This window comes from Typopeltis vanoorti, chromosome 3 (assembly GCF_054136105.1).
Source record: "Typopeltis vanoorti isolate ZY-2024b chromosome 3, IOZ_Tvanoo_1.0, whole genome shotgun sequence".
NCBI lineage: Eukaryota > Metazoa > Arthropoda > Arachnida > Uropygi > Thelyphonidae > Typopeltis > Typopeltis vanoorti.
The window spans coordinates 126,257,817-126,283,656 of record NC_143551.1 but is presented as its reverse complement, the minus strand read 5'-3'; the positions used below and the strand labels follow the sequence as shown (position 1 = coordinate 126,283,656).

At 36.1% G+C, this 25,840-nt stretch overlaps 1 protein-coding gene across 1 annotated transcript in view; it reads left to right on the top strand.

Annotated features, from left to right (window-relative positions):
* Positions 1-25,840, top strand: part of LOC150108543 (KICSTOR complex protein SZT2-like) — a 1,022,772-nt gene that overhangs the window by 717,330 nt on the left and 279,602 nt on the right. Inside the window, exon 43 of the mRNA XM_090390485.1 lies at positions 3,190-3,283. Within this exon, the coding sequence (XP_090246611.1) occupies positions 3,190-3,283 (94 nt within the window). The remainder of the gene's footprint in view (positions 1-3,189; positions 3,284-25,840) is intronic.

Here is a 25,840-nt window from a genome sequence, read left to right as displayed (position 1 = left end):
TTTATTACGTATTATTATTTTGTGTACTATTATTTTTATTTAATAATTATTATTTTAACTATTATTATTTATTTTATTATTATTACAGTACAGTATAACTACGGTGATACACAAAAAGAGGAAATTCAAAACGTGCATAATTTGGTTAAAAATATAAATCCAGATATTGAAATTTCCAAACAGATGTTACGGAATGGATTACAGGTAGAACCGGAAGTGAATTCGAAATCAAATCAGATGCTGAAATTATAAATATGATACTACAGAATGAATTAGAAAACGATGATGACGATAAAGAGCTTGAAGAAAAAAAAAAGTAAAACATGAAGACACAATTGACAGTTTTAATGTGTGTATAGAATGGGCTAAGCGGAATGATACACCATTCCACGAAATTTTATTGCTAATGCAGCTCCGAGAAGAAGCATTCAAAAAAAAGTTTAGCTTTCAAGAAGCAAAAGAAAATCATTGACTTTTTTTACATAGAAATAATAATAATAAAAAAAACTTTTTTGTTTGTTATTTTATGAAACTTTTTTTTTTTTGTGTTGTGTACAAGAAAGTGATGTTTTTTATGCAAATTAAGTTATGTACTGAACTATGCAATTTTATTAAATCCGAATCCTCAACAATACATACAAACTATATTTTTTACTAAAATAAACTTGTGTATTGTATTATTTTTTAAGTTTTATATTACAGTACAGTAGCTTTTTTCTATCAGTTACTTCATTTATTTACAGAATTAAATTGATGTACCATTAGAATCTGATTATTTTTGTCTTGCTAGTTATTGTTGTCTCTTGGGGGAAAATTCTCTAATACAAACTTTTCGCTAATCCGAATGAGCACAGTTATTATTAGTTTGGATTTGCATGATACCACTGTACATAAATAAACAACAAATGCAAATAATGTTATCAACTTATTCCATGTTTAAACATGAAGTAAAATGTTTAAACATTAAATATGTTCTGCCTTATAAACTTTAATCATATATATGTGTATGTATGTATGTATATATATATATATATGTATATATGTATATATATATATATATATATATATATAAGAAAGATTTTATAGTGTGTATGTTCATTACTGATGATGCTTGTAATTTAGAAATACCTGGCCTTGAATTCTTAAGTCACAAAGAACATTTAATAAGAACTTTTCAGATATTAGGTGGAGGAAGAACAAAACTGTATTTAGTGAAATATTGCTGCCGACCATGGAACACAGGTGATGAGAAGATCATTTCTAGACAGATTAGTTTGTTCATTGCAAAATGAGCATGAATTATTATGGTAGATTTTTAAATTTAGCAGCATAAATTGGGCATAGGAACGAGCAAGTGGTAAGAAAACTGGAATTTTTAAAGGGTCATAAGGATAAGGAGTTGTGAATTTGATCCTAGCATCTGAGAATCTCATTGTAACTGAGATGTCATTCTCGCTGATGCAACTGTTTAATGTGAATATGCAGAGGTATCAAGAGGAAAGGAATTTATGTGAAATTATAAGGCAGGTCATTAAAATAATTTTAGAAATCAACTTGGGAAAGTTCTTTGGATTGAAGAATTGGGATGAAGAATTATCAACTGTTCATTGTGATAGTTAAGAAATATTTGACAGCACAATGGCAAATTGCATTAATTAGCCTAATGATGATGACTAATGAAATAAAACAGGCAATGAACATGAAAAAGGTTATGGAAAAAAGTATGAGCCATAGGGAGAATTTGCATGAGGAATATAACTCAAGCCTGTCACTATTAGTAAGAAGAAAAAATTAGAATGTGTGAAGAAACTAGCACTGCTATCCAAGATAAAGCCTAAGAAATTCTTTCATTGTATGGCAATGGCCAGTTAGATGAGAAATTTTTGTGGACAAGTGACCTTGTTAGATGAAAATGGAGGCTAACTGATCAATGCATATGATATACAGGAGTTGTTTAATGATCACATTATTGGGATATTTCATCCTGGAAAATTATGTTTTATTCCTATAGGGTGTGGGAATGGTTGAGGGTTTAGAAGTGCATGAGCAGAATGTATTTTGAATACTGAATATTCTGGAAGTCAGTGATTCGATGGGATTTTTAAGAGAATGTGCTAAGGAACGGACAGCTCCAATGACCTTGCTTTTTATAATGGTGGTAGAATGGAAACCTCAAGCTGTTGACTAGTGTTATTTCTTCTGCAAATGTTAACATTTTGAAGAAATCATTAAGAGATTGTATACAGTGATGATTTGGGGAAATAGTTTAGAACATGCAGAGGTACTAGACAAGGGGATCCAATATCACCAAGCATTTTCATTGCACATTTAGAAAGAGCAGTGGATAAAATGAAGGAAGATGCAAAAGGAATATCAGTGGATTCCATTGTACGTACGCACCCCATCCTTTGTGTCATTCCTAGTATTGTTCTACTGTACTGATGATGTCCTAAGATACCTAGGACGAAATATTTACGTAATAAAAAAAACCTACTACTGTGGTTCACGTGTGTTAATTTTAGTCATGAATTCTCCACAGGTTTCTCTATATAATCAAATGTTAGCATTAGATATTTATAAATCATGGTCAATTAAAGATCAATATATATTTCAAAGTAATTATTCTTACCATGGTAGTAGTCTCCATAATTTATCAAGATGAATGCTGATCACCGTGTAACATTAAAAGAAAACACACACACATTGACTGAATAGTAGTGCACGTATGGAGATTGGTCTAACCATGATAATGTTACCAAAATCCTGTTCTAATGCCATGTTAGGTTTGTAGTTACAGTATTCCCATGTTTGCAGAATATTATTGCTGTAATATTCTGCAAACATGTGCTTCAATAAAAGTGATTGTATTCTATTTTACTGTATAGTGACAGTATTCTACAATTTTCCAAGTGCATTCTAATGATACCATTCTCAAATTATAACAAAATTTATGAAAGAATTCTTCTCACTGCTATTATCTTATGGATATTATAGGTAAGCATAGACATACTTACTCTGAAACTCTTACTATGAGCATTCATAATGCCTTGAAAACCTTTAATGTCACATTTCAGGAAATAATAATGATGATGGTGATGATTAAGATTTTAGTGCCACTGTTTACTGTATACTTGGTTATTAATAATACATAATTCATTATTAAACTTATTAATATTTTTTTTTGTTTAGCCATATATTGAAGGTGAAACAGAAATGATGTTCAGTGATGAAGATGCCTTCCTTTATCATTGCTGTCAAGCTTCAGGATACTCAGGCAGTAAAGGTAAACAAGAAGAATCTGTCTTCACTTAGTATGCAAAACATCTTCCAACATCTCCATGAAATGCAAAGATAGATCACAGAAAGCTACTCTGTCACTCCATGACAAACCATAACACTTCATTACATCATATGTTATCACACAACATAGCATTTTTGTCTTAACTGCATGTATTATCTGGCCTTCCCTCATCTTGCATTGATACATCTGCTTTGGAAGGAGAAAGAATGCAAGATGAGGGAAGGCCAGATAATACATGCATAGCAAGTGCACATATTGTTATTAATATAATTAAACCTCTCCCTCATCTTGCATTCTTTCTCCTTCCAAAGCAGATGTATCCTTTGAATTTATGACAGCATAGCAAGTGTACATATTGTTATTAATATAATTAAACCTCTACCTAATCAAAGATTCATGAGAGAGGCCCTTGTTATCACACCATGCTTTAAACCCATTCATCTGCAAAAACATGTTCCTCACTTTATTGCTCACAGTCATCTTATACAATGTCCAGGAATATCCTCATGTTCTACTACAAGTATTTCACCAAATAATATGTTTCAGTCATATCATCATTATTATTATTACATGACATCTCCATGAAATGCAAGGATACATCACAAGCTACTCTGTGCTACACTCCATGCTAAACCATAACACTTCACTACATCACCTGTTACCACCACAACATAGCACTTTTGTCTTAACTGCATGTATTCTCTGGCCTTCCATCATCTTGCATATTTTCTCCTCCTTCTGGTGTATATATTCAAATTGTCCATAATGATAGATATTCATATATTCATAAGAGTTATGTTTGTGCAGTTCACAGTCTGCCTCAGATGATCCTCTTCTACAGCAGCAGCAGCACTCAATTATGTATTTTGTCTTCTTTTTACTCATTGTCTATATTACTACCACCATAGGAGATTTCTGCTTTTTAATATCTCTGCAGTGATTAGCAAAACTTCCCTGCCCATCCTTTCCTGTCACTCCATCATAAATATACTTATCTCCTGTAAGGATATTCTCAGCTGTCAGCTAGATCTCACAAATGCTAATGTTTTTAGTCTATTGCACCTAATCATAATCATGCTAAGAACCTCTCTCTCTCTCTCTCTCTTTTTTTTTTTTGGGGGGGGGGGGGGGGGGATGTGCAGGATATGATGATAGTATTGCATGAAAAAATTACACCATTGTTAACTTCCTATCGACAATTCCTATTAAAAAAAAGAGGTCCTATATCTTATTAAGGTGGGTAGCATGGCTGTTTGTTCCTCACATTATGGTGTCCATTTACATCTTTCCAAGCAGTGTAGACCACAACGTATTGCTTGGTGTAATGTCCCATTTACACCATATAACTGTATTGTTTTGAACAACTTTTCTCTTTGCACCTTTTCCAGATAATAATAAAAATTTAAATACAGATCCTTCTTTATATTCCCATGAATTCTCACTATTTGTCTTAAAATGAAAATTTGATTCTGACAACCTCTGTTTGGCCTGAATTCAGATTGTTCTTCTCCAGCCTTCGAAAATTTTTCTTAGCTGTTTCTCAAGTATACTTACATGCATCTTACTAGAACACTCAGTAAAGAAATTTAATTCTCACATTCAGTTTTATTTCCCTTAATCATCTGGAATTTGACTTTGGAACTAGGCATTCTGAATTATCCACTGTAAACCTTCCATATTTGAGCATTTCTGGCTAAATATCATCTACACCAGCTACCTTTCTGCATTTCAGATTTTTGATGGCTCTTTCTATTTCAAGTGTTAATATTTATTCCTGATTACATTCCTGTTGAGTGTTTTCTACAATCAGTGCTGTCACCGCTTGTTCCATTTAGCAATCTTTCAAAGTAATCACTCACATCTAGAATATCTATATCTCTGATTTTCATGTCACATTTATCATCTCTGATTCCTTTTACAGTACTCATTCTTCCATTTCTAAGCTTTTTCACTACCCTCCAGAATATTTTCCCATCTTGCTGATATTAATTTCTATGTTCTTATCAAAGTCTTTCATCGATTTTTGTCTAGCTAATTTTTCATAGTACTTCACTCTCTTGCAATTTTCTCTATGGTCATATGGTAACTTAACTGCCAGGAACTTTTGATACTGTTTCTTCTTTTCCTTGGCTGCCTCTTTGAGTCTGCTATGGAGTTCTGATTTTTCTGTTCTTGCAGACAACCTAACCACATGCCTCTCTGGCTGAATCGATCAGTGTTTTCTTCAGAATTTGGAACTGAATCTCCAAGATTTGGTATTTGTTTTCAATCTGTTTCATTTTCTCTTGAATAGTTTTTGTGTATTTGAGTCCACATTTCATCTCTGATAGCTGCTCAACTTTGATTCGTTTTAAAACTTTCTTACACTCCCTTCTTTTCAGCATGAAATTCAGTTTTATCTTGCTTAATTCTATGGTGATCTTTTCCAATTTCAGATTCTCTGTGTACTCTTTGTCCTTAACCATTGGAAAACATCACTATCAACAACAACATAGCCAGTGAGAGTTTTCTTATTTCTTGCATCTTCTCTCTCAATGAATTACTGCACATTTTTATGTTGGAACATGGAGTTAATTATAAATAGTACTGTATGTAGGCCAGGATCTTAACTTTAATATAACTCAAGTTAAATTTGGACAGCACTTTTGCTGTAATAAAACTATCTATATAAAATGATGATGTTATAAATAGAATATAATTTTGATGTAGTATTTTATTTTATTATTATTGATTTATTTATTATTTATTTTATTTATTTATTTTTTCACTAGAGGTCAGGCCTGTAGAATAACTGTTAATCAAATCATTGTCTCTTTGGCATACTATTTGAAATATAATAGAGCTCGTCTCTTATATATCTGTATACTCCAGATGATGGCCTTAATATGAAGGTCAAAATGTCGGGAAATTAAAGTAATTATTTCTAACAAGGTTGTAGTCTCCGTAATTTGTCTGAAAAATAAAAGATGAAAGATTCATATTTTCCAACTATGCATCGGAAAATTGAAGTTTGCAGCATGAAGATTGCAGTCTCGAAACAAACAGCAAGAATTCTTCAAAAATTCGAACTATACACTTCCTCAAACCAGCTCAAAAACTTTCTACCATCCAAAAAGGCTGCATTACCACTCTTTCCTTACCAAGTGTCTATCTAGTACCCTTCTCATGCGATCTTTGTTATTTTGGATAGCCTGGTCAAAAACAGGAAGCCTCCCCTCAAACTAAGATTAAAGTGGTCTTTTAATCACTCCATATGATGACCTCAATATGAACGTTGAGAAATTAAATAATTATTTCTAACACAGTTGTAGTCTCCATAATTTGTCTGAAATGAATGCTGAACACCATGTAACACTAAAGGAAAAAAATTCGAATTTATTCGGTTACTAAGGGATAATTAACTGAAACAGTACTTGTTGGAAGGAACCATGAGTTTGAGAGTGTTGGATCTAGTAATAGCATTAGAATATCTATCTATAACTACAGTAGCCATACTTTCGATTGGGGAAAGCAACCATTCAGTCTTGTCCTGGGAGGTTGCTCAACATGCAGAAATTTCAGTCAAGAAAGAGGTTATGTGAAACGACAAAGCTGGCGATTATGACAAACTTAGGAGGCAACTTGGAGCAGTGCCATGGCATAAGAAACTACATGGAATGAATGTTATTAGTGCATGGAAAGTGGTCAAGGATTGTTTGAACAGAGTAGCATCAGAGTGAATGTCCAGAGTCAGGAGGATAAACCGAGTGGGGGATTAGGTGGATGACTAGCAATATAAAGCAGGAGTTGCAAGGAAAGAAAGCATTATGGAAGGAATATAAACAACAAGGTGATCAGCAATATAAGATCACTTGTGTCTTATATTGCCAATGAGCAATATAAGACACAAGTGATAAGATAGTTCCATTGCACAAAGGTGACTCTGGGACAGAAATTGTGAATTACAGACCAGTTGGTGTCTCTGCAATGGTGTTTAAAGTATTGGAAAAGTGGCTTAAAAGTAAAGTTCAGGAGTGCATGGATGGGAGTGTCATACTGTCTAGGAGGAAGCATGGCTTTGTAAAAGGTAGGTCCTGCCTCAGTAATTTATTCACATTTTATAATAAGGTGACAGCAGAATTCGATAAATGAAATTGCCACTCCATGATACTGCTGGACTTTGCAAAGCCACTTGACAAAATACTGCAATGAAAACTATTACATAAGTTGGAGCAAATGGAATTGGATATGAGGTTGGTGACATGGATGAGGAGGCAGATAGACATCAGAGGGTGGTGTGTGTGTGGTGGAGTAGAATCAGGGCAAACTAGTGGAGTACCTGAGGGCTCTGTACTGGGACCATTACTCTTTAATTTGTACATTGGTAACGTAGTGGAAATATTTGAAGTGGGATATTCAGTGGTTTACCAGTGATGCAAAACTAGAGAGCAATAGTTGATAAAAAGTGATGTAGATATCTTACAGGATGATTTAAATAAATTAGCAGTGTGTGTGAGTGGAGACATTGGTTGTCATTTCAGTGTTCTAAAATGAAAGGTGGTGCACTTCAGGATGAGAAGATTTTATGCTTCATGTTATATTGATGGTACTAGTTTGCAGGTTAATTGATGAGGCTGGGGATCTGGGACTAATGGTGGATGGAGATTAGAAATTCATAGGACATATTGCAATAATTTGCAAAATAGATCACAGGATGACTTGGATGGTGAAGAACACATTGAAAAGTAAAGATAGGGATGTTATTATCCCCTCTTTGTATGGCTACTATGATTTTGCCACATGTTGACTACTGTGCACAGATTTGGTCAACTACATTTATTGGGGATCAAGAGGTGGTAAGAGGATTCAGAGATAAGTGACCAAGCTGGCGATAGGTCTGTGGAATGTTCCCTGTGAGGATAGATTGAGGGCATATAGATATGCAGAGTTCAGCTTTCAGATGGAGGAGAGGGGATATGATAGAAACTTATATGTTACTAAAAGGATTCTATAAGATTGACACAGAAGAAATTTTTCAATACAAGGGAAGTAGGGGGAAAACACTTGGAAGCTGTCTTAAGAGGGTGGTTAATAATGGTATGCAGATAGAGTGTATACAGTTGGTCACCACCATGAGTCTTTTGACTCCATGGTGTACCCACCATATAAATAATAATATTCTTGTTTAATCCTTTATCCAAGTATAAGTAAACAGTTTGCATGCAAAGTAGCTTCAGTTTCCTTTCCTTTAGTGTTACACGTGATCAGCATTCATTTTACACAAATTATAGACTCTACAATCGTGTTATAAATAATTATTTTAATTTCCCGATGTTTCAACCTTCATGTTAAGACCATCATCTGGAGTATACACACATATTTATATATATACACAGAGACAAGCTAAATCACATTTCACATAGTATGCTGAAGATACAGTGATTTGATCAATGATTATTCTCCTGGCCTGACCTCTAGTGAAAATAATCTTTAAAAAATACAATAAATAAATGAAATAAAATAAATTAACTATATCAAAGCTATATTTTATTTAAGACAACATCAGAGAAACATTCTTTCATATAGATAGTTTTGTTACAGTAAAAATGATATCCTAATTTAACACAACAATTGTTATATTAGATTTAGGATCCTGGATTACCTATGGTCCTATTTATAATTAACTCTTAGGGAGAAAGGTTAAGTGGGTAGAATATTCCATGTAAAGTGTTCAGGACACAATACCATTAAAAAATTAATTCTGCACTACACTCGTTCCCTGAGAATTTACAGTCTACCAAAGGTTCAAAAACAAAACGCCCCACTCCGGCCAATAGTCGAAGGTATAGATAGCTCCAATTATTACCTAGCCAAGAAACTAACTTCGACGCTCAAGGAGTTGGTAGGTCCTTCCCCTTCCTATATTAAAAACACGCAAGATTTTGTAAACAAAATCAAAGACATCACACTAGAAAAAGATGATTTATTAGTCAGTTTTGACGTCTTTGTCCTCTTCACAAATGTCCCAATCAATGACACAATCCTTCTATTACAGGACAAATTCCCTCCCAATATCACAGCGCTCTTTACGCATGTACTATGTTCTAGCTATTTTGTGTGGCAAAACACTTTCTACCTCCAAAAAGAAGGTACAGCCATGGGCTCACTATTATCCACCCCTATTGCTAACTTTTACATGAAACATTTTGAGCACTATGCTCTAGATTCCTCTCCTTTAAAACCCAAAGTCTTCGTTAGGTTATACGTTGACTATGTTTTCGCTATCTGGCCCCATGGCCGCCAGACACACTTTCCTCAGCCACCTAAACAAACAACACAAATGCATACAATTCACAATTGAGAGTGTGAATTGTATGCATTTGTAATACTTCCATTTCTAGATACACTTGTCGCACGTCTTCCTTCTGGCAGTCTTTCCTTTACTGTTTACAGGAAACTGACACCTACTGGCTAATATATACACAAAAACTAGGGGTCATTAATACACTAAAAAACAGGGCTTTGAAGATTTTTTTCCAATGGACAAGCACTTAAAGATGAACTAAAAGTTATCAGCAATACCTTCCTAAAAAATGGTTACAGCCCAAATACTATCAACAAAATTCTGTACAAGATCTCACTTAAAAACAAAAATAAACACGACTACAATAAAACTTTAACCATTCCATACATTAAAGGGATATCAGACAAAATAAACAGAATACAACAAAAATACACCTTTAAACCTCGTGCAAAATTAATGAACTTACTTGACTCATCCAAGCATCCACTCCCTCCACTGGCCAACCCTAAAGTATATCATATCCATTGCACCTGTAATTCGCCCTATATAGGAGAAACAGGACACACACAATTCCTATTTAAAAAAAAAAAGGAACATAAACGATTCATTAATTATAATAACTATGGTCAAGCTGTTCTTTCTGCTCATGCCCTGAACACTTGACATAGAATTGACTGGACAAGCACCTGTTGTTTACATCACATCACATTATATTCACATTTGGTCTGAATGTAATCCCCCATTACATTCACACCAAAACATGGTATGAATGTAAATTTAAGGAGGCCTGTGAGATTCTTATCAATCACCCTAATCTTAACAATCATGATGGTCTAAAAATCCCAAGCATATGGAAGGCACATATTCTACTCACTTAACCTTTCTCCCTAAGAGTTAAGTATAAATAGGATCACAGGTAATCCAGGATCCTAAATCTAATATAACAATTTTCATGTTAAATTAGGACATCATTTTCATTGTAACAAAACTAACTACCTGTATGAAAGAATGTTTCTCTGATGTTGTCTTAAATAGAATATAGCTTTGATGTAGTTAATTTATTTTATTTCATTTATTTATTGTATTGATTATTATCATATTCAAAAACAAAGCAAGTGTTCTCTGCCAGGTTAGCATGAAAACGACCCAGAGGAAGACCAAGACATAGGTGGATTGATACAGTACAAAGTGCCTTAGACAATAGAAATATAAGATCTGATAATGTTGGAGCCTTGACAAGTAACAGACTGATTTGGAGGAAAATTGTAGATAGGAAGTTTGTAATGATGTAAATTTTTCATTTAGTACTACTATCATATCCTGTACACCCCTTGAGGGTACATGGCAGGAATTATGATATTCATGATTATGATTATTATATTCAGGCCTCAATGGAGTCAATAGACTCATTGTGGGAGGTCCTTCTTAGGAAACAGAGTCTATCACCACTCCTTGAACTAATTGACTGTTCTTGCTATTACCACTCTCTCTCAGGCAATGCATTCAAAGATTCAACCACCCTTCACCCAAAGAAACTACTCCTCATCCCTCTTGCTCACAGCTTTCTTTCGTAACTTCCAGTGATTCCCTTGTCATCACTCCTTCCTGCTGCTCCACCAAGTGAAAGAAGAACTCCCCAATGTCCACCATGTAACTGTCTCTCAATAGTTTAAAAGTCTCGAACATATGATCTCTCCTTCTTCTATCCATCAAACTCTGCAGTCCACATTCCCTCAGCCGATCCTCATAACTAACATTGTACAGTTCCTGAAACAATCTTTGTTATCTGCCTCTGTACCCTTTCCACAGTTAATTTATCTCCTTCAAATCCTGGTGACCAAATTTGAGAACAATAGTCTAAGTGCGGTCTGATCAGTATCATACAACGGAATGATAACTCTTTTATCTCTGCAGGTCAGCATCCTTTGCAGCAATCCTCTGGGTTACCTTCACCACCTTTGCAATATGCTCCCTGAATTTCAGTTTTCTGTCAATCATCACCCCCAGATCTCTTCTCTTCCCTCTATTTCCTCCAGTAAAGCTTCTCCAATTGAGTATGCAGCCTCGCATCGATGGATCCCAACTTTGCTGCATTAAACTGGCATCCTCCCCTCCCCCATTCATTTGCCCATCTGTGCAGTTTATTCAAATTCTCTTGCAGGGCTGCCACATATGCACTATTCCTAATAACCTTTCCCATCGTCACATCATCCGCAGACAACTGAATATCTCCTTGCAGTCCATTGACAATGTCATTAATATAAAGGTAACAATACAGGTCCCAGTACTGAGCCTTGTGGAACCCCACTTTTAAACTTCTGCTTCCTTGATATTACCCTACCATACACAAGTCTCTGATATATATCAGACAACCAAACTGAATCCAGTTGACTAACCCAATATTCAAACCCATGTGCTGCAACTTAAATATCAGCTTATCATATGACACCCTGTCAAATGCCTTTGCAAAATCCAAAAAAATGGCAGTATATGCCTTTCCCTCATCAACTGCTCTTGTCACTTTATTATAAAAGACAATTATATTACTAAAGCAAGAGCACCCCTTAACAAATCCATGTTGATTCTCACAGATAACATTACCCTCTTCTGCCCAACACTGTATATAGTCCCTCACTAATTTCTTCAAGACCATAACAACTACTGATGATGCACAAACTGGCCCATAATTAGACACTTCCATTCTGCCACTGCCTTATGTGCAATGGCACTATCTTACCTTCCTTCCATTTCATGGGTACTTTTCCTGTACTCATACTTTCATTGAAAATCCAGGTCAGTGGAGCTATCAGTTCTTTAGCACAATTCTCTCAAAACCCATGGTGAAATACCATCCAGTTCCCAACCTTTACAGACATCCAGAGTACTCAGTATTTGGAACACACTCTTCTCTAAACCTCGAACCTGCCCTATCCCTCTAGTATTAAAACCTATTTCTCCAGGATGAAATACTCCAATAAAGTATTCATTGAACAACTTCACTATGTCCTCTGCATCAGTCACTCTATTCCCATTTTTATCCCAGAATATCATTCTTCCACACTCATTTCTCCTCCTACTGGCCACATAGCTAAAAAATTCCCTAGCATTTTCTTTGAATCTTAGTGCCAAACTCTTTTCATATTCCAGTTTTGCTTTCCTCACCATACTAGTCACTCTCCTGGCCTGAGTCTTATATTCCTCATGCATATGCTCTCCACCCCTCTCCTTATATCTCTTCTGTAATCTGTTTTTCACCTGCAGTTCCTGTTTGATATTGTTTGTCATGAACTTTACACCAAATTGTATTCTCTTCTTCACTCGTGGAATACAGCTTACTATTGCTGCTAATAAATATTCCTTCAGAATTTCCCAAGTACTAATGATATCCTGAACTCCATGGAACTACCTCAAGTTGATATCTAAGACTATTATAATCACCTGCCTTATAATTCCACATACATTCCCTTTTCTTTGATACTCTTGCATGTCTAGTCAATTGGTTTTGAAGTCAAAACCACATGGGCACTCTCTCTCCAACTGGTGGGAGAGATGTCATCTCAGTTATTATCAGCTCTTCTGATGCTATGACCAAATCACAAAACTCTCAAAACCCATGGTGAAATACCATCCAGTTCCCCACCTTGACTGATGTCCAGAGTACTTAGTATTTGGAGCACACTTGAACCTCTTGTTCTGTCTATTACATGTTGTCTAAGACATTCGTCCCTCAAGAATTCTAGAAATTCCATTCCCTTATTACTACATGCATTTTCCTCTTCCCATCTTATACTGCTGTAGTTAAAATCTCCCATAACAATCATTCTTCTTGCACTTGCCAAGCTCAACTGCCTAAACATCTCCTGCTCCCCACCCTCTATGCTTCTTGGTTTGTAGCAACACCCTACTAAATATCCTTTCTTGGCCACGTCTACCTCACCATATGCTTTCAAAACCATTAGTGTCACTGCCTTCCAAAGTTCTCCACTCTTAGAGGACATAAGTCATCTCTTATCATATGCAGTACTCCACCACCACGTTTTCCTTTCCTATATGCTGAAAAATGATGTACCATACTACTTCTATTTCTGTTATTATATTTTCTGTCGACTATGTCTCAGAGATCCCAATAATCTTTGGCCATGCTGATGCTATCAGTGCCACCAATTCATCTCCTTTATTTCAGATAATTCTGGAATTAGTATAAAGCATAAAAATGTCACTGCTTCTATACCTATCATTATCCCCTCTAGACTGTACTGGACTCATTGTTACCTGATGTCATCCCCCATCCCCATTTTATTATTTTTTTTTATTATTTTCACTAGAGGTCAGGCCAGTAGAATAACTGTTGATCAAATCATTGTCTCTTCAGCATGCTATGTGAAATGTTATTTAGCTTGTCTCTGTGTATGTGTGTGTGTGTGTGTGTATATATATATATATATATATATATATATTTCTATTTTGGCCAGACAGATAAATCTATTTCACTTCGTCTTGAGGAACATAGACGTGACATCTCCTGCTGTAGAACACGAGCAAGCGCCCTTTCTAGTCATGTTCTCTTCTCCGCAAACTCTAACCTCGAAGAACGGCCACACCAAGTTGATTGGGACCACACAACCAATTTATATATATGCAAGGATGAATTTGAGGGACAAATTATAGAATCCAAACAAATAGTTCTGTACCCTTCACACTTGAACAACAATCTAAGCTACAATTTGCCTGATTCCCATAGCACAGTAATCCGATACTGGCGCTCTAAAATTAGCTGTCACACACACACATTCTACTCATGCCGGCAGTAGCACGCGGTCACCTATTCAAATATCACTGTTACTATTTTGCTTCTTTTTATTCAGCTGGAAAGTCCATGTTTTTTACTTTGTTATTTTTATAAGTCCTATGTTATTTCTTACTCACCTGAAGAAGTCTGAACACCGATGAAACTAGTCGTGATTTATTAAAGTTTCTTATCATAAGCAGTACTCTACCATCACGTTTTTTTGTTATACTTTCTCGGTTTCTAGTCAGTTAAAGTTTAAATTTATAAATATATATACATGTGTGAGTGTGGACTCCAGATGATGACCTTAAGATGATCGAAATGTCAGGAAATTAAAATTATTATTTAACTCATTTTCAAAATTATGGATTTTTCAACTGTGTTATAACTAACTCTTTTTATTATCCTGACGTTTCGATCTTCATATCAAGATCAGCATCTGGAGCATACACAAATATACAAGACAAGCTGAGTTACATTACAAACCGTAAGCTAAAGAAACAATGATTTGATCACATGTTATTCTACTGGCATGGCCTCTAGTGGGAAAAAAAAATTATAAATTAAATCAAGCTAGATTTCATTTAAGATAACATGAATAAACATTTTTTATTATAGATAGTCTTCTTTCAGTAACAATGATGTGCTATTTTTAGTATTACAAATGTTATTTTTGATTTAGATCCTGGATTTACTACAGTCCTGTTTATAGTTGTTCTTAGAGAGGAAGGTTCCGCAGGTCGAATATATGCCTTCCATGTGTATGAGATTTTTATACCTTCATTATTGTTCAGATTGGGGTGGTTGATAATGATCTCACAGGTTTCCTTAAATTTGCGTTCATACCATGTTTTGGTGTGATGTAGAGAACTTGTGCTTTTCCCATCAATTATTTTCCAGTCTATATAAGGTGTTCAGGGCATGATCAGAAAGGCCAGCTTCACCATAATTATTATATTTCATATGTCGTTTATGTTCTTTTTGTCTGATAAGAATTATGCGTCCTGTTTCTCTTATATATGGTATGTTACAGGTGCAATGAATACGGTATACTCCAGGGTAGGCCAGCGGGGGGAGTGGGTATTTGGATGAGTTGAGTAAGCTTTTTAATTTTGCAAGAGGTTTAAAGGTGGCTTTGAGGTTATATTTTTGTAGTGCTCTGTTTATTTTGTCTGATGTCCCTTTAATGTAGGGAATGGTTATAGTTTTGTTGTAGTCTGGTTTGTCTTTGTTTTTTATTGAGGTCTTTTAGGGAATTTTGTTAATAGTGTTTTGACTGTACCCATTTTTTTTGGAAAGTATTGCTGATCACTTTAAATTCATCTTTCAGTGCCTGTTCACTGGAGCAGATTTTCAGAGTCCTGTTTTTTAGAGTATTGATGACACCTAGTTTTTGTGTTGAGTGGTGGTAGGAGTTTATATGTATATATTGGCCAGTATGTGTCGGTTTCAGTAAAGGAAAGATTGCCAGAAGGAAGACGTGTGACAAATGTATCTAGAAAGGGAAGTGTGTTCTGTTTTTCAATCTCAATTGTGAACTGTATGCGTTTGTGTTGTTTGTTTAGGTTGCTAAGGAATGTGTCTAGTGTCTGGCACCCATGGGACCTGATCGCCAAATGATCGCCAGACACTAAACACATTCCTTAGCCACCTAAACAAACAACACAAATGCATACAGTTCACAATTGAGATTGAAAAACAGAACACACTTCTATTTCTAGATACACTTGTCACACGTCTTCCTTCTGGCAATCTTTTCTTCACCGAAAACCGACGCATACTAGCCGATATATACATATATAGACGCCTATCACCACCCAACACAAAAACTCGGTGTCATCAATACTCTAAAAAAACAGGTCTCTGAAAATCTGCTCCATTGAACAGGCACTGAAAGACGAATTTAAGGTGATCAACAATACTTTCCAAAAAAATGGGTACAGCCAAAACACTATTAACAAAATTCTCTACAAGACCTCAATAAAAACAAAGACAAACCAGACTAACCATTCCCTACATTAAAGGGACATCAGACAAAATAAATAGAGTACTACAAAAATACAACCTCAATGCCACCTTTAAACCCCCTGCAAAATTAAAAAGCTTACTCAACTCATTCAAAGACCTCCCCCGCTGGCCCACCTGGAGTATACCGTATTCATTGCACCTGTAACATACCATATATAGGAGAAATAGGACGTACAATTCCTATCAGACAAAAAGAACATAAACGACATTAAATGTAATAATTTTGGTGAAGCTGGCCTTTCTGATCATGCCCTGTGAACACCTTACATAGAATTTACTGGAAAAGTGCTAGTTGTCTACATCGCACCAAAACATGGTATGAATGCAAATTTAAGGAAGCCTCTGAGATCATTATCAACCACCCCAATCTCAGTAATGAAGGTCTAAAAATCACATACGTATGGAAGGCATATATTCCACCCACAGAACCTTCCTCTCTAAGAACAACTATAAACAGGACTGTAGTAAATCCAAGATTCTAAATCAAAAATAACAATTGTAATACTAAAAACAGGACATTATTGTTACTGAAAGAAAACTATCTAGAAGAAAAAATGTTTATTCATGTTATCTTAAATGAAATCTAGCTTGATGTAATTTAGAAAAAAAATTTTTTTTTCACTAGAGGTCATGCCAGTAGAATAACATGTGATCAAATCATTGTTTCTCTAGCTTACAGTTTGTAATGTAACTCAGCTTGTCCTTTATCATATCAAGATCATCATCTGGAGCATACACAAATATACTGCAGATGATGATCTTGATATGAAGATCGAACCGTCGGGATAATAAAAAGTGTTAGTTATAACACTGTTGTAAAATCCATAATTTTGAAAATGAATGCTGATCACCGTGTAATACTAAAAAAAAAAAAAAAGGATAAAACAATTATTTAAATTAAGTGGATATTGAATCCAACATTATTTCCAAGCCGAATAGAGAAACTACAAGAGTTTCGTGTCGAATATAGAAACTATGAAAGTTTCGGCCGTTCCAAGCTCAAGCAAACCTTTCATGACAGGGGCAAAACTTTTATAGTTTCTTTATTCGGCACGAAACTCTTGTAGTTTCTCTATTCGGCTGTGAAATAATTTCAGATTCAATGTCCACTTAAATTTAAATAATTTTGCATTGCCGAAGTTAAGCCTTTTGGCTCTTTATTTCAGTAAAATAATTATGACATCGTTGTAGAGTCCATAATTTGTGTAAAATGAGGTAGCTTCACAACTAGATTACTTGTATATAGAGACTGATGGCTTCACATCAGTTGTCTTAGTATCCCATACACCCATAAAGGTTAAAACCAGCCTGGTTTTGACTCTTTTTATTCTGCTATCTTCTAAACCAATATCACCAAGTTCCAACACCCTGCCACCAGGTATGCCATATGGTGTATCTGTGGACATCCAGAAAAGGGATTCTTTTGGTTTTGCATTACTTTGGGCCCCTGTTCTGGATGGCTCAGCCAGGAACAGTTGCTAGTAAGCTTGCATGAAAAATTCAAGGTTTTTGCAATAAGTCACCTTTTCAGTAATCTATGTACACAGTCCAAGGTATGTTGCAATACTGGCATACCTCCAGGATAGCTCTGGCTTTACACTTTTGAATAGATTTATTGCTTACCAAATAGTGGGTACAAGTTTGTAGCTCCATGATGGATGGGAATTTCAGATGCCAAACTGAAAATCCCTTTGGGCATGAATCCATCATTCTCAGATTTCCCTGGGGCTTTCATATCCCCAAGTACAGATAGCATAGATACATCATCTGAGAACAGAAATACGAAACAAAAGATACCTGACACATACACATAAATATGCCCTCATTTTTCATCATCCAGGTAACAGGTGTAAAGCCAATATAGAAAATGTCATCCTTCTTTCTTCAATAGGTTTTCTAAAACAGTTAAAAAAAATAAAATAAAAAAACATTCTGTTGATGTTTTTGCTGGAACATCATGCCAGCAACACTGGGAAAAACTACTGCAAACAAAATTAGGGGAGAGAAATACCAATTATGGTAATATCATAAAATACTCAACTGTTTTAGATATGTAATATCAGAATGGGATCTCTTTAAACTCTGAACATATCTCTCTAGATGAGGAGATATGCTCATAGCTGTGCCTCCTGATGTTTAGGAATTCACTTAATTGTAACCAGAAATATCATTTATGCTTTGAATCGATGTACCCGAACCTCCAATATCTGTAAAAGCAAGATATATCAGCTGCACTGTTAGGCTCTGCATCCCTAATCAACTGAGTTACATTAAATAGCAGAAATATGGGCATGCCCAAACTGTCCTGTTGTGACTGTTCCATTTGTGTGATGTAGTAGTAAAAAGCATGTTAATAAATCTTATTCTGCAAAGAAACCTAAATGTTTCAACTTTGAGGGAAACCTTCCAGATTAATCCCATGTGCCAAGTTGTGGAAGAATAAAAAAAATATGCAAATGATAAAGATCAAAAAGAGCATCTCATATCAGGATGCAGAGGAAGCTAGCCACTAACCTGCTTATGCTGAGAGAGAGTGTTGGCAGTTAACCAAAAATTGATGGCAGCCAAACCCGTGTATCCTACAGTTTGGTAATTCCAGCATATCTGAACTTTGTGATTTTGAGTTATGTGGAGTATTTAAATCACCAAACTATTATGAGCTTACTCCTGGAACAACTCCCAAAATGATCCCTCTGAATGAGAACCCACTATCAAGAAAATTATGGTAAGGCCATCACTGGAAGAAAAACCACCAAAAACCTCCACAGAAAGAATGCATACATATCTACTAAATGTAAATTAAATGCAAGAACTGACCATGATATATTAAACATTTTTCCAGGAGAAGTAGTGGAATTAGCCATCCATACTTTGCAAAAATAAATTGACAAACACGAGTCAAAGATGATCCCTCAAAAACATATAAGTCTACAAAGCTAAAGGTAGAGACATTTCTAAAAAAAATTTGACGATATTAAGGTCCTTTTGCAGAAACATGGACCTATCTGTATTTTTTGTAGGAGATGTTTAAAACCCAGTGATGATCCCACCTGAAGGCATTTTATCATTGTAAGGACAGAACTAGAGATGACCCTGCTCATGTAAGAGTTGCTATGCTGAAATGGGGGTATCCACCCCACTGAAAAGGGGTATAACCACCTGCCAGTGGGATTTCTTATTACAGTACGTTTCATTTATTTATCCACTTGTTCTGAGTTAATTCAGATTGACCTTGATAATCTTATATTGCACCAGCTTCAGTGTGAACTTCATATAACCACTGCTTGCATCTGTAGTAGATCTTGATCTTTTCCACTATTCATGTGGATTGGAGAAGAGAATATATATGGAAGCAATCATTTCCTTATGATCTGTATTATCTCACAGGAACCATGTTCTTCTACACAGACACCCATATAGGAAAAAAATTGACCATCTTGATTTTAATACATTTACTTATCTTTCAAAATTTAATACTGAGGCTGCCTCCATTCATTCCATTTCATTTGACATCAAGAGATGCTGTATGGTCACTCAGATGCTCAGTGATGTTCTACACCATGTCCTTGTCACATGGTCCTGTTGTATGCTTTTCTGGAGACTTCAACTCTCTGAAGATTCAGACACACCATCCATCTCACTGATGGTCTACCCCCCTTCCTCTTTTCCCTAGAACATTATCTTCTATTACTGTTTGGAGAAGTTCTCTGTCCATCATTTCATTTGTCAGAAGTATTTCTGCTTTCTTCTGTCAATATCCTTAAGGAGTCTTAAAGTTCTACTGACCCTTTTTAGTACTTTGAAGGTGCTAAAAATGAAGATGAGGCTGCCTTGAAGAAGTTTTTCATTAATTAACTAGAAGAATGGAGAAATTAAAATTAATGGGAAGATATTTAAACTCATTGTGTAATGCTGATGTTACAGTTCTCATGACAGAGCAGATGATGTTGAAGGCCTAGAAATAAAATTAAGCGAATTAGCCAAGTATTCAGTAAAATTGGGTTGAAGATAGATTTAAACCAAACAAAAATAACAATGAATAACATCAAAAAGAATTATACTAGAAAATAGAGAAGTGGATAGGGTAGATTCATATATTTATCTGGGACAAATCATAAAAATTAAAGATGTACAGACAGAAAAAATAAATAGAAGGATATGACTAGGTTTTGGGTGGCTTTCAGGAGGATGAAAGTGATGTTCTCTATTAATATGAAAGCAAAAGCTTTTGATCAGTTTGTCTTACCTGTAATTATATATAGCAGTGAAAACTCAAATTTCATTCAAAATATGATTCACAAATTGAAAGTTACCCAAAGAAGAATGGAAAGAAATATGTCCAATGTGACACTTAAAAATATGATACCCTCCTATTTGATAATATTGAGAACAGGTGTGCAGAATATTATCAGTTACATTATGCATTCAAAATGAATGGGCTGAGCACACTGCAAGATATACCAACATGAGATGCTGAATCATTGAGAGAATGAGGCCTGTGGATGGCTGTAGACAAAGGAAAAGACCCAGGTAGAGATGGTGAGATGAAATTGTTAGAATTTCTGGAATGCAAGGTTGAGAAAAGCTGAAAATAGAATGGAATGGAGAAAATTGGAGGAGACCTTCATACAGCTGTGGACTTATCCACAATTGCTGTTTCTGAAACACTTTCAATTCCAATGTCTTAGACATTGGAATCGAAAAACAATCTTGGATCCCAGTCATGTAACTATTGAAAACATTGTATAAGCTAAAATCAGTAAATGAAGGGCAGATATAGAATGCATCTTTCATCTTACCTAGATCATAATGGTAAATTATATTTGCCAAGAATTACATGACTTCAGTGTTGATTCATCCTTGGTATCATCTTGAGTTTGGTTTCCACTAATAAGACCTCAATAAAGACTGAAATCGGTCTGGGTATGGGGAACCTCCCATTATGTATAGTATTATGCACTTCTGAAAGGAAGTGTTCTTTGTATTATGGGATACTATATACAAGTTCACCTTAAAGCAGTTGCAGAAACTTTTTGAGAGTGTTTTGCTATTGAAACAACAGTGATGCAGTGGTTTAACTTTTCTATAAATGGAGTAGAGCTGTACAGTCATTATGAAGAAATTGAAAAGCGCACTTGTACTCTCTCATAGCAGTACCATAGTCTGAAGACATCATCATGAGATGATAATGGATGTCTTCATGATGGCCTGCACCTGTGTCTTTGAATTTCTTCAAAACCTCTGACATGTCTTCTTATATCTCCTAAAAGAAAAAGAACAAACGATTACAATTTGATGAAACATGTTGGTTTAAAGGGTTTTAAGATAATTGTAATCATTTGTTCTTTTTCTTTTAGGATATATAAGAAGACATGTCAGAGGTTTTGAAAAATTCAAAGACACACAGGTGCGAGCCATCATCAAGTTTTTTGATGCTGCAAAGAAAATTCCATAAATGAGATTCACCAAACTTTATTAGACTTTAGGGGACTGTGCCCCAGCATATCCAACAGTTGTCAGATGGATGGCCAAGTTTCAAACTGGGCATCCTGAGACAACAGATCCCCCCCCCTCAAGTTCATTAAGACCTTCCACAGTCGGTGATCACACCTGGAAGCATCGATGCACTGCATGCCATGATCCTTAATGATAAATGTCATCTCAAGGGATTTTAGATCATGTTGAGAAATCAGGTGCAAATTTTTTGGCTCGTATTGTGACTGTTGAATATTGTGACAGTGATGAAGCATGGCTTCATCACTGCCCCAGAAACCAAACAACAGTCACTGGAGTGGAGACACACAAGTTCACCATGGCCAAAGAAGCCGAATCCAAAAGTCAGCAGGAAAGGTTCTTGCCATTGTCTTTTGGGATGTGGATAGTGTAATACTTACCAAGTAACTCAAAAAAAGTGAAACTGTTACAGCTGTAGTTTATTCAACAACTCTGAAGCAATTGATGGAGGTACTGAAGGAAAAATACTGTGGAAAACTGAACAGAGGCATGTTGCTTTTGCAGGACAACGTACCTGCTCACACTGCTCATGAAACCCAACAGACAATACACAACTTGGACTTTCAATGTCTGCCTCACCCACCTTATTTTCCAGACCTGGCCCCATCTGACTATTTTCTATTCCCAAATTTAAAGAACCCCTTGAAAGGAACAAAATTTACCACAGATGATGAAGTCTTATCTGCAGCTGAGGACTGGTTTGTGCAACAAGGGAAAGACTTTTCTCATAGGATTGCAAATAATGCAGAAGTGTATAACACTGCATGGAATGTGTAAAATAGTGTGTAAGTTACATGGTTCTACCTCAATTCCTTCATGGTGATTATCACGACTTCTCAACAGACACTTGTGTACAACAGAATATTTATCAGGGAGGAAGTTTCCAGATTCATGACATAAGTCAATTGTCATTGCCTGCCACAAACCAGGAAAAGATCCAACACAAACAATATTATGCTATTTAGAAATCAATGATCTTTTATCCAATACCTAATAAGTGTGGCTTTCATAGAACACCAATTAATGTTGGTCCATTTGGTCTTTCTAGATGCATCTATGAGAGATGCATTTCTGAAACTCACAACATATGGTGTCTGTTTTATTGAATATACATGACATATTAAAAGACCTGTGTTATATCTCGTTACTCTCTTTTGCTTTTACTTGGTATAGTTTTTACTTTTTCTTTTCAGGTTACTTCTTACACTTACCCAGAAATTAGCCTCCGACAAATTTGTTTATCTTTAATCGACTGCGCCAGCCGGTGACTAGTTCCGGATACTTAATCCTACTTTAACAAACTATCTCGACAATATTGCTTAGCATTGGGAACACGTGGTATGCAGTCACGGCTCCCATCTTAACTTAACGTCGAGTGTCTCCTCTACCTCCCGTACTTACACAGGTTCGGTTTTTATAAGTGGTAGGTCAGACTCAAACAACAGAAGCATACAAACTGATTTAAGATAAAACATTTTAATGCAGCTAAATTCATATACAGGAAAAATCATGTAAATATAATACTAAACAAAAAGGGAAGTAGGTTCATGCACAAGTGCCCACTCAATAGCAATAGGCTCAATCAATTCTTCTCACGCACTTCCTAATGTGCAAGCTTATACAATTCTAATCGAGGAGCATTAATTAATCAGTGTGGTTTGCGCTAAGATTAACTGATACTCCTGTCCTTAAGCAAGTTTAACAACACTTAATAAATCAATTTATACATGACACGTTCTCTCAATCCTACAGATTGCTAATCTTATGAGAGGTAAACGCCTTGCTATTTAACTTATGCAAATTGCAGGCTCAATATACAGAGCAGAAACTTCATTTGTAGCATTTCATATAACACTTCATTTCCAAAACTGTTCCACTACAAGTTCACACAAACACAAATTTACAAGTCGCAGCAGGAAGGCCCAATCAAGACATATAGTCCAAAACGGATCTTCTAGCCAGGTCAAGCAGGGTTATGCTTTAAGGCTTTCCCCTTTTTTCTTTGTTCACTCTGATTTCTACAGCACTTCTCATGCATATAAGGTAAGAAATATTTGCCTTACCGGTTAATCTCCTTAGCGTGGTGGTCCCTTTGTTTTATGTCTGATCCTTCCTCGGATATGGCAAGATTTCCCTGTCGTTCCCCTGTCTTTCTTCACTCATTCCTTCCGAAGTGTTGAGCCCTTCGAAATCGTCACATTGGTGGTAGCTCACCAATGGCCCTGTCTGCTGGTTCCTTGTTGTTCAGATGGATGATCTGTAAGCATTGGGACCCACTGCAACGTGGAGGGTTGCTGGACACCAGCGACAAGCTTCCTCAGCCTCCACGGCCTTTTAACTGGCACACAGGAAAACTGTAGGAAACAAGAGAGCATTTGAAGTGCACACCACTCCTTATATCTTAGCGGCGAGCGCCCTCTCTCTCTACGTCACTCACTCAGCCCTCTTTAATTCGTCAGGTAAGGTCACGTTCTTTACTCAGCAGCCCTCTCGACGGAACTGTTACTGCAGGGGTTACCGGATGTTGTTTCGGATTTTCTGCGGTGTCATGGACTATTACGTAATGATCAGGCCTTCTGCTGATTGGTTAACATGAATTTTCCCAGTATTGGATATTATTCTAAAACAATGTTTGAATTATTTTACAAGAACATTAATAATTAAATTGATACACTTTACATTTACAAGTTAGTTGTTGCCTCTCTACGTAAACTTGAGAGTTTAAGCGTGTCTTTACGTTAAGATTCTATTCTTTCATGTTGTGTCTGAAACCAATGGCTGACTTATAATGGGCCAGTAATTTCCGACACAACAAAGGGCCCCCCCTTTAGTTAAAAATTATTCTTTAATGGCGTTACAGAAAATTTTGGAATCATACTTTACCCCCCCTGCCTTTTTCTAAAATGATTTTTGTAAACAACATCCTCTCCTTTCTCTGGGGAAGGGTTGTCCTCTATGCCTATGCCTCAGCATATACCTATGTACCGGGTTTTGTGCTTCCTCTATCTCTGCTAGCCCGGTCAGCCTATCTTGACTTCCCCGATTGGTATTATCCTCACAGGTAACATCCGGGGTCTCCCTGTGTCTCATGTTGAAGGGAACGTATTCATCTTGGAGGTGTTCTTCCTCCCTCACATTGTGGTTTCCGTTTTTCTTTGAGTGCGGATTAATCTGCACTCAAAGAAAAGCTTCTTTTATGTCTGTAACTGTTCCGACCCCCCCTTCTCTTATTTCCCCAAATGCTCTGTAATGAGTCACCGAAGCAGACTAGTCTTGCTGATCTAGTCGTGTATAGTTTTAGGCGATCAGAGTGAACAGCTATAACCTTACCACGAGGGCTGGTTCCCTTGATTTTGAAGGTAACAGGTGTTATCTTTTCGATCACTTCAAATGGTCCGAGTGCGCTTTTGCCGAACTTCCCCCCCCCTTTCCTTTTCCCTTGAAACCCTGCTCCATTAGAACTAAGCTTCCCTTCAAGTCCTTAGCCTTCCTTAGTCTGTTAGCGTACTGTCTTGCGTGGAGGGAGCTTCTTTCACTGGTTTCAGCTACTAAGTCATGCTAACTTATTATCTCTTATGAGGCCATTTAGATACTCATTTATGTCGGGAAAACCAGTTTCTGCTCTGGAGTTCCTGAAGTCATTGGGAAAAGGGGTTCAAATCCATATAGAAGTACTTCAGGAACTTCCCTGGTGGCTGTTCTACAGGCAAAGAGGGTGTGAGGTAGACGGACATCCCACTCTGAAATCTGCTCCTCTGCTAGTTTCACCAAGGTGAGCTTCAGAGTGCTCACCTTGGTAAAACTTGCAGTTCATCCTCTCACACATCCCATTCGCCCTGGGTGATATGGGGTGATGAAGAGTTTCTTTATCCTAATGATTCGCATAACTGTAGGAGTACCTCGGCCGTGAAGTTAGTGGCCTGAT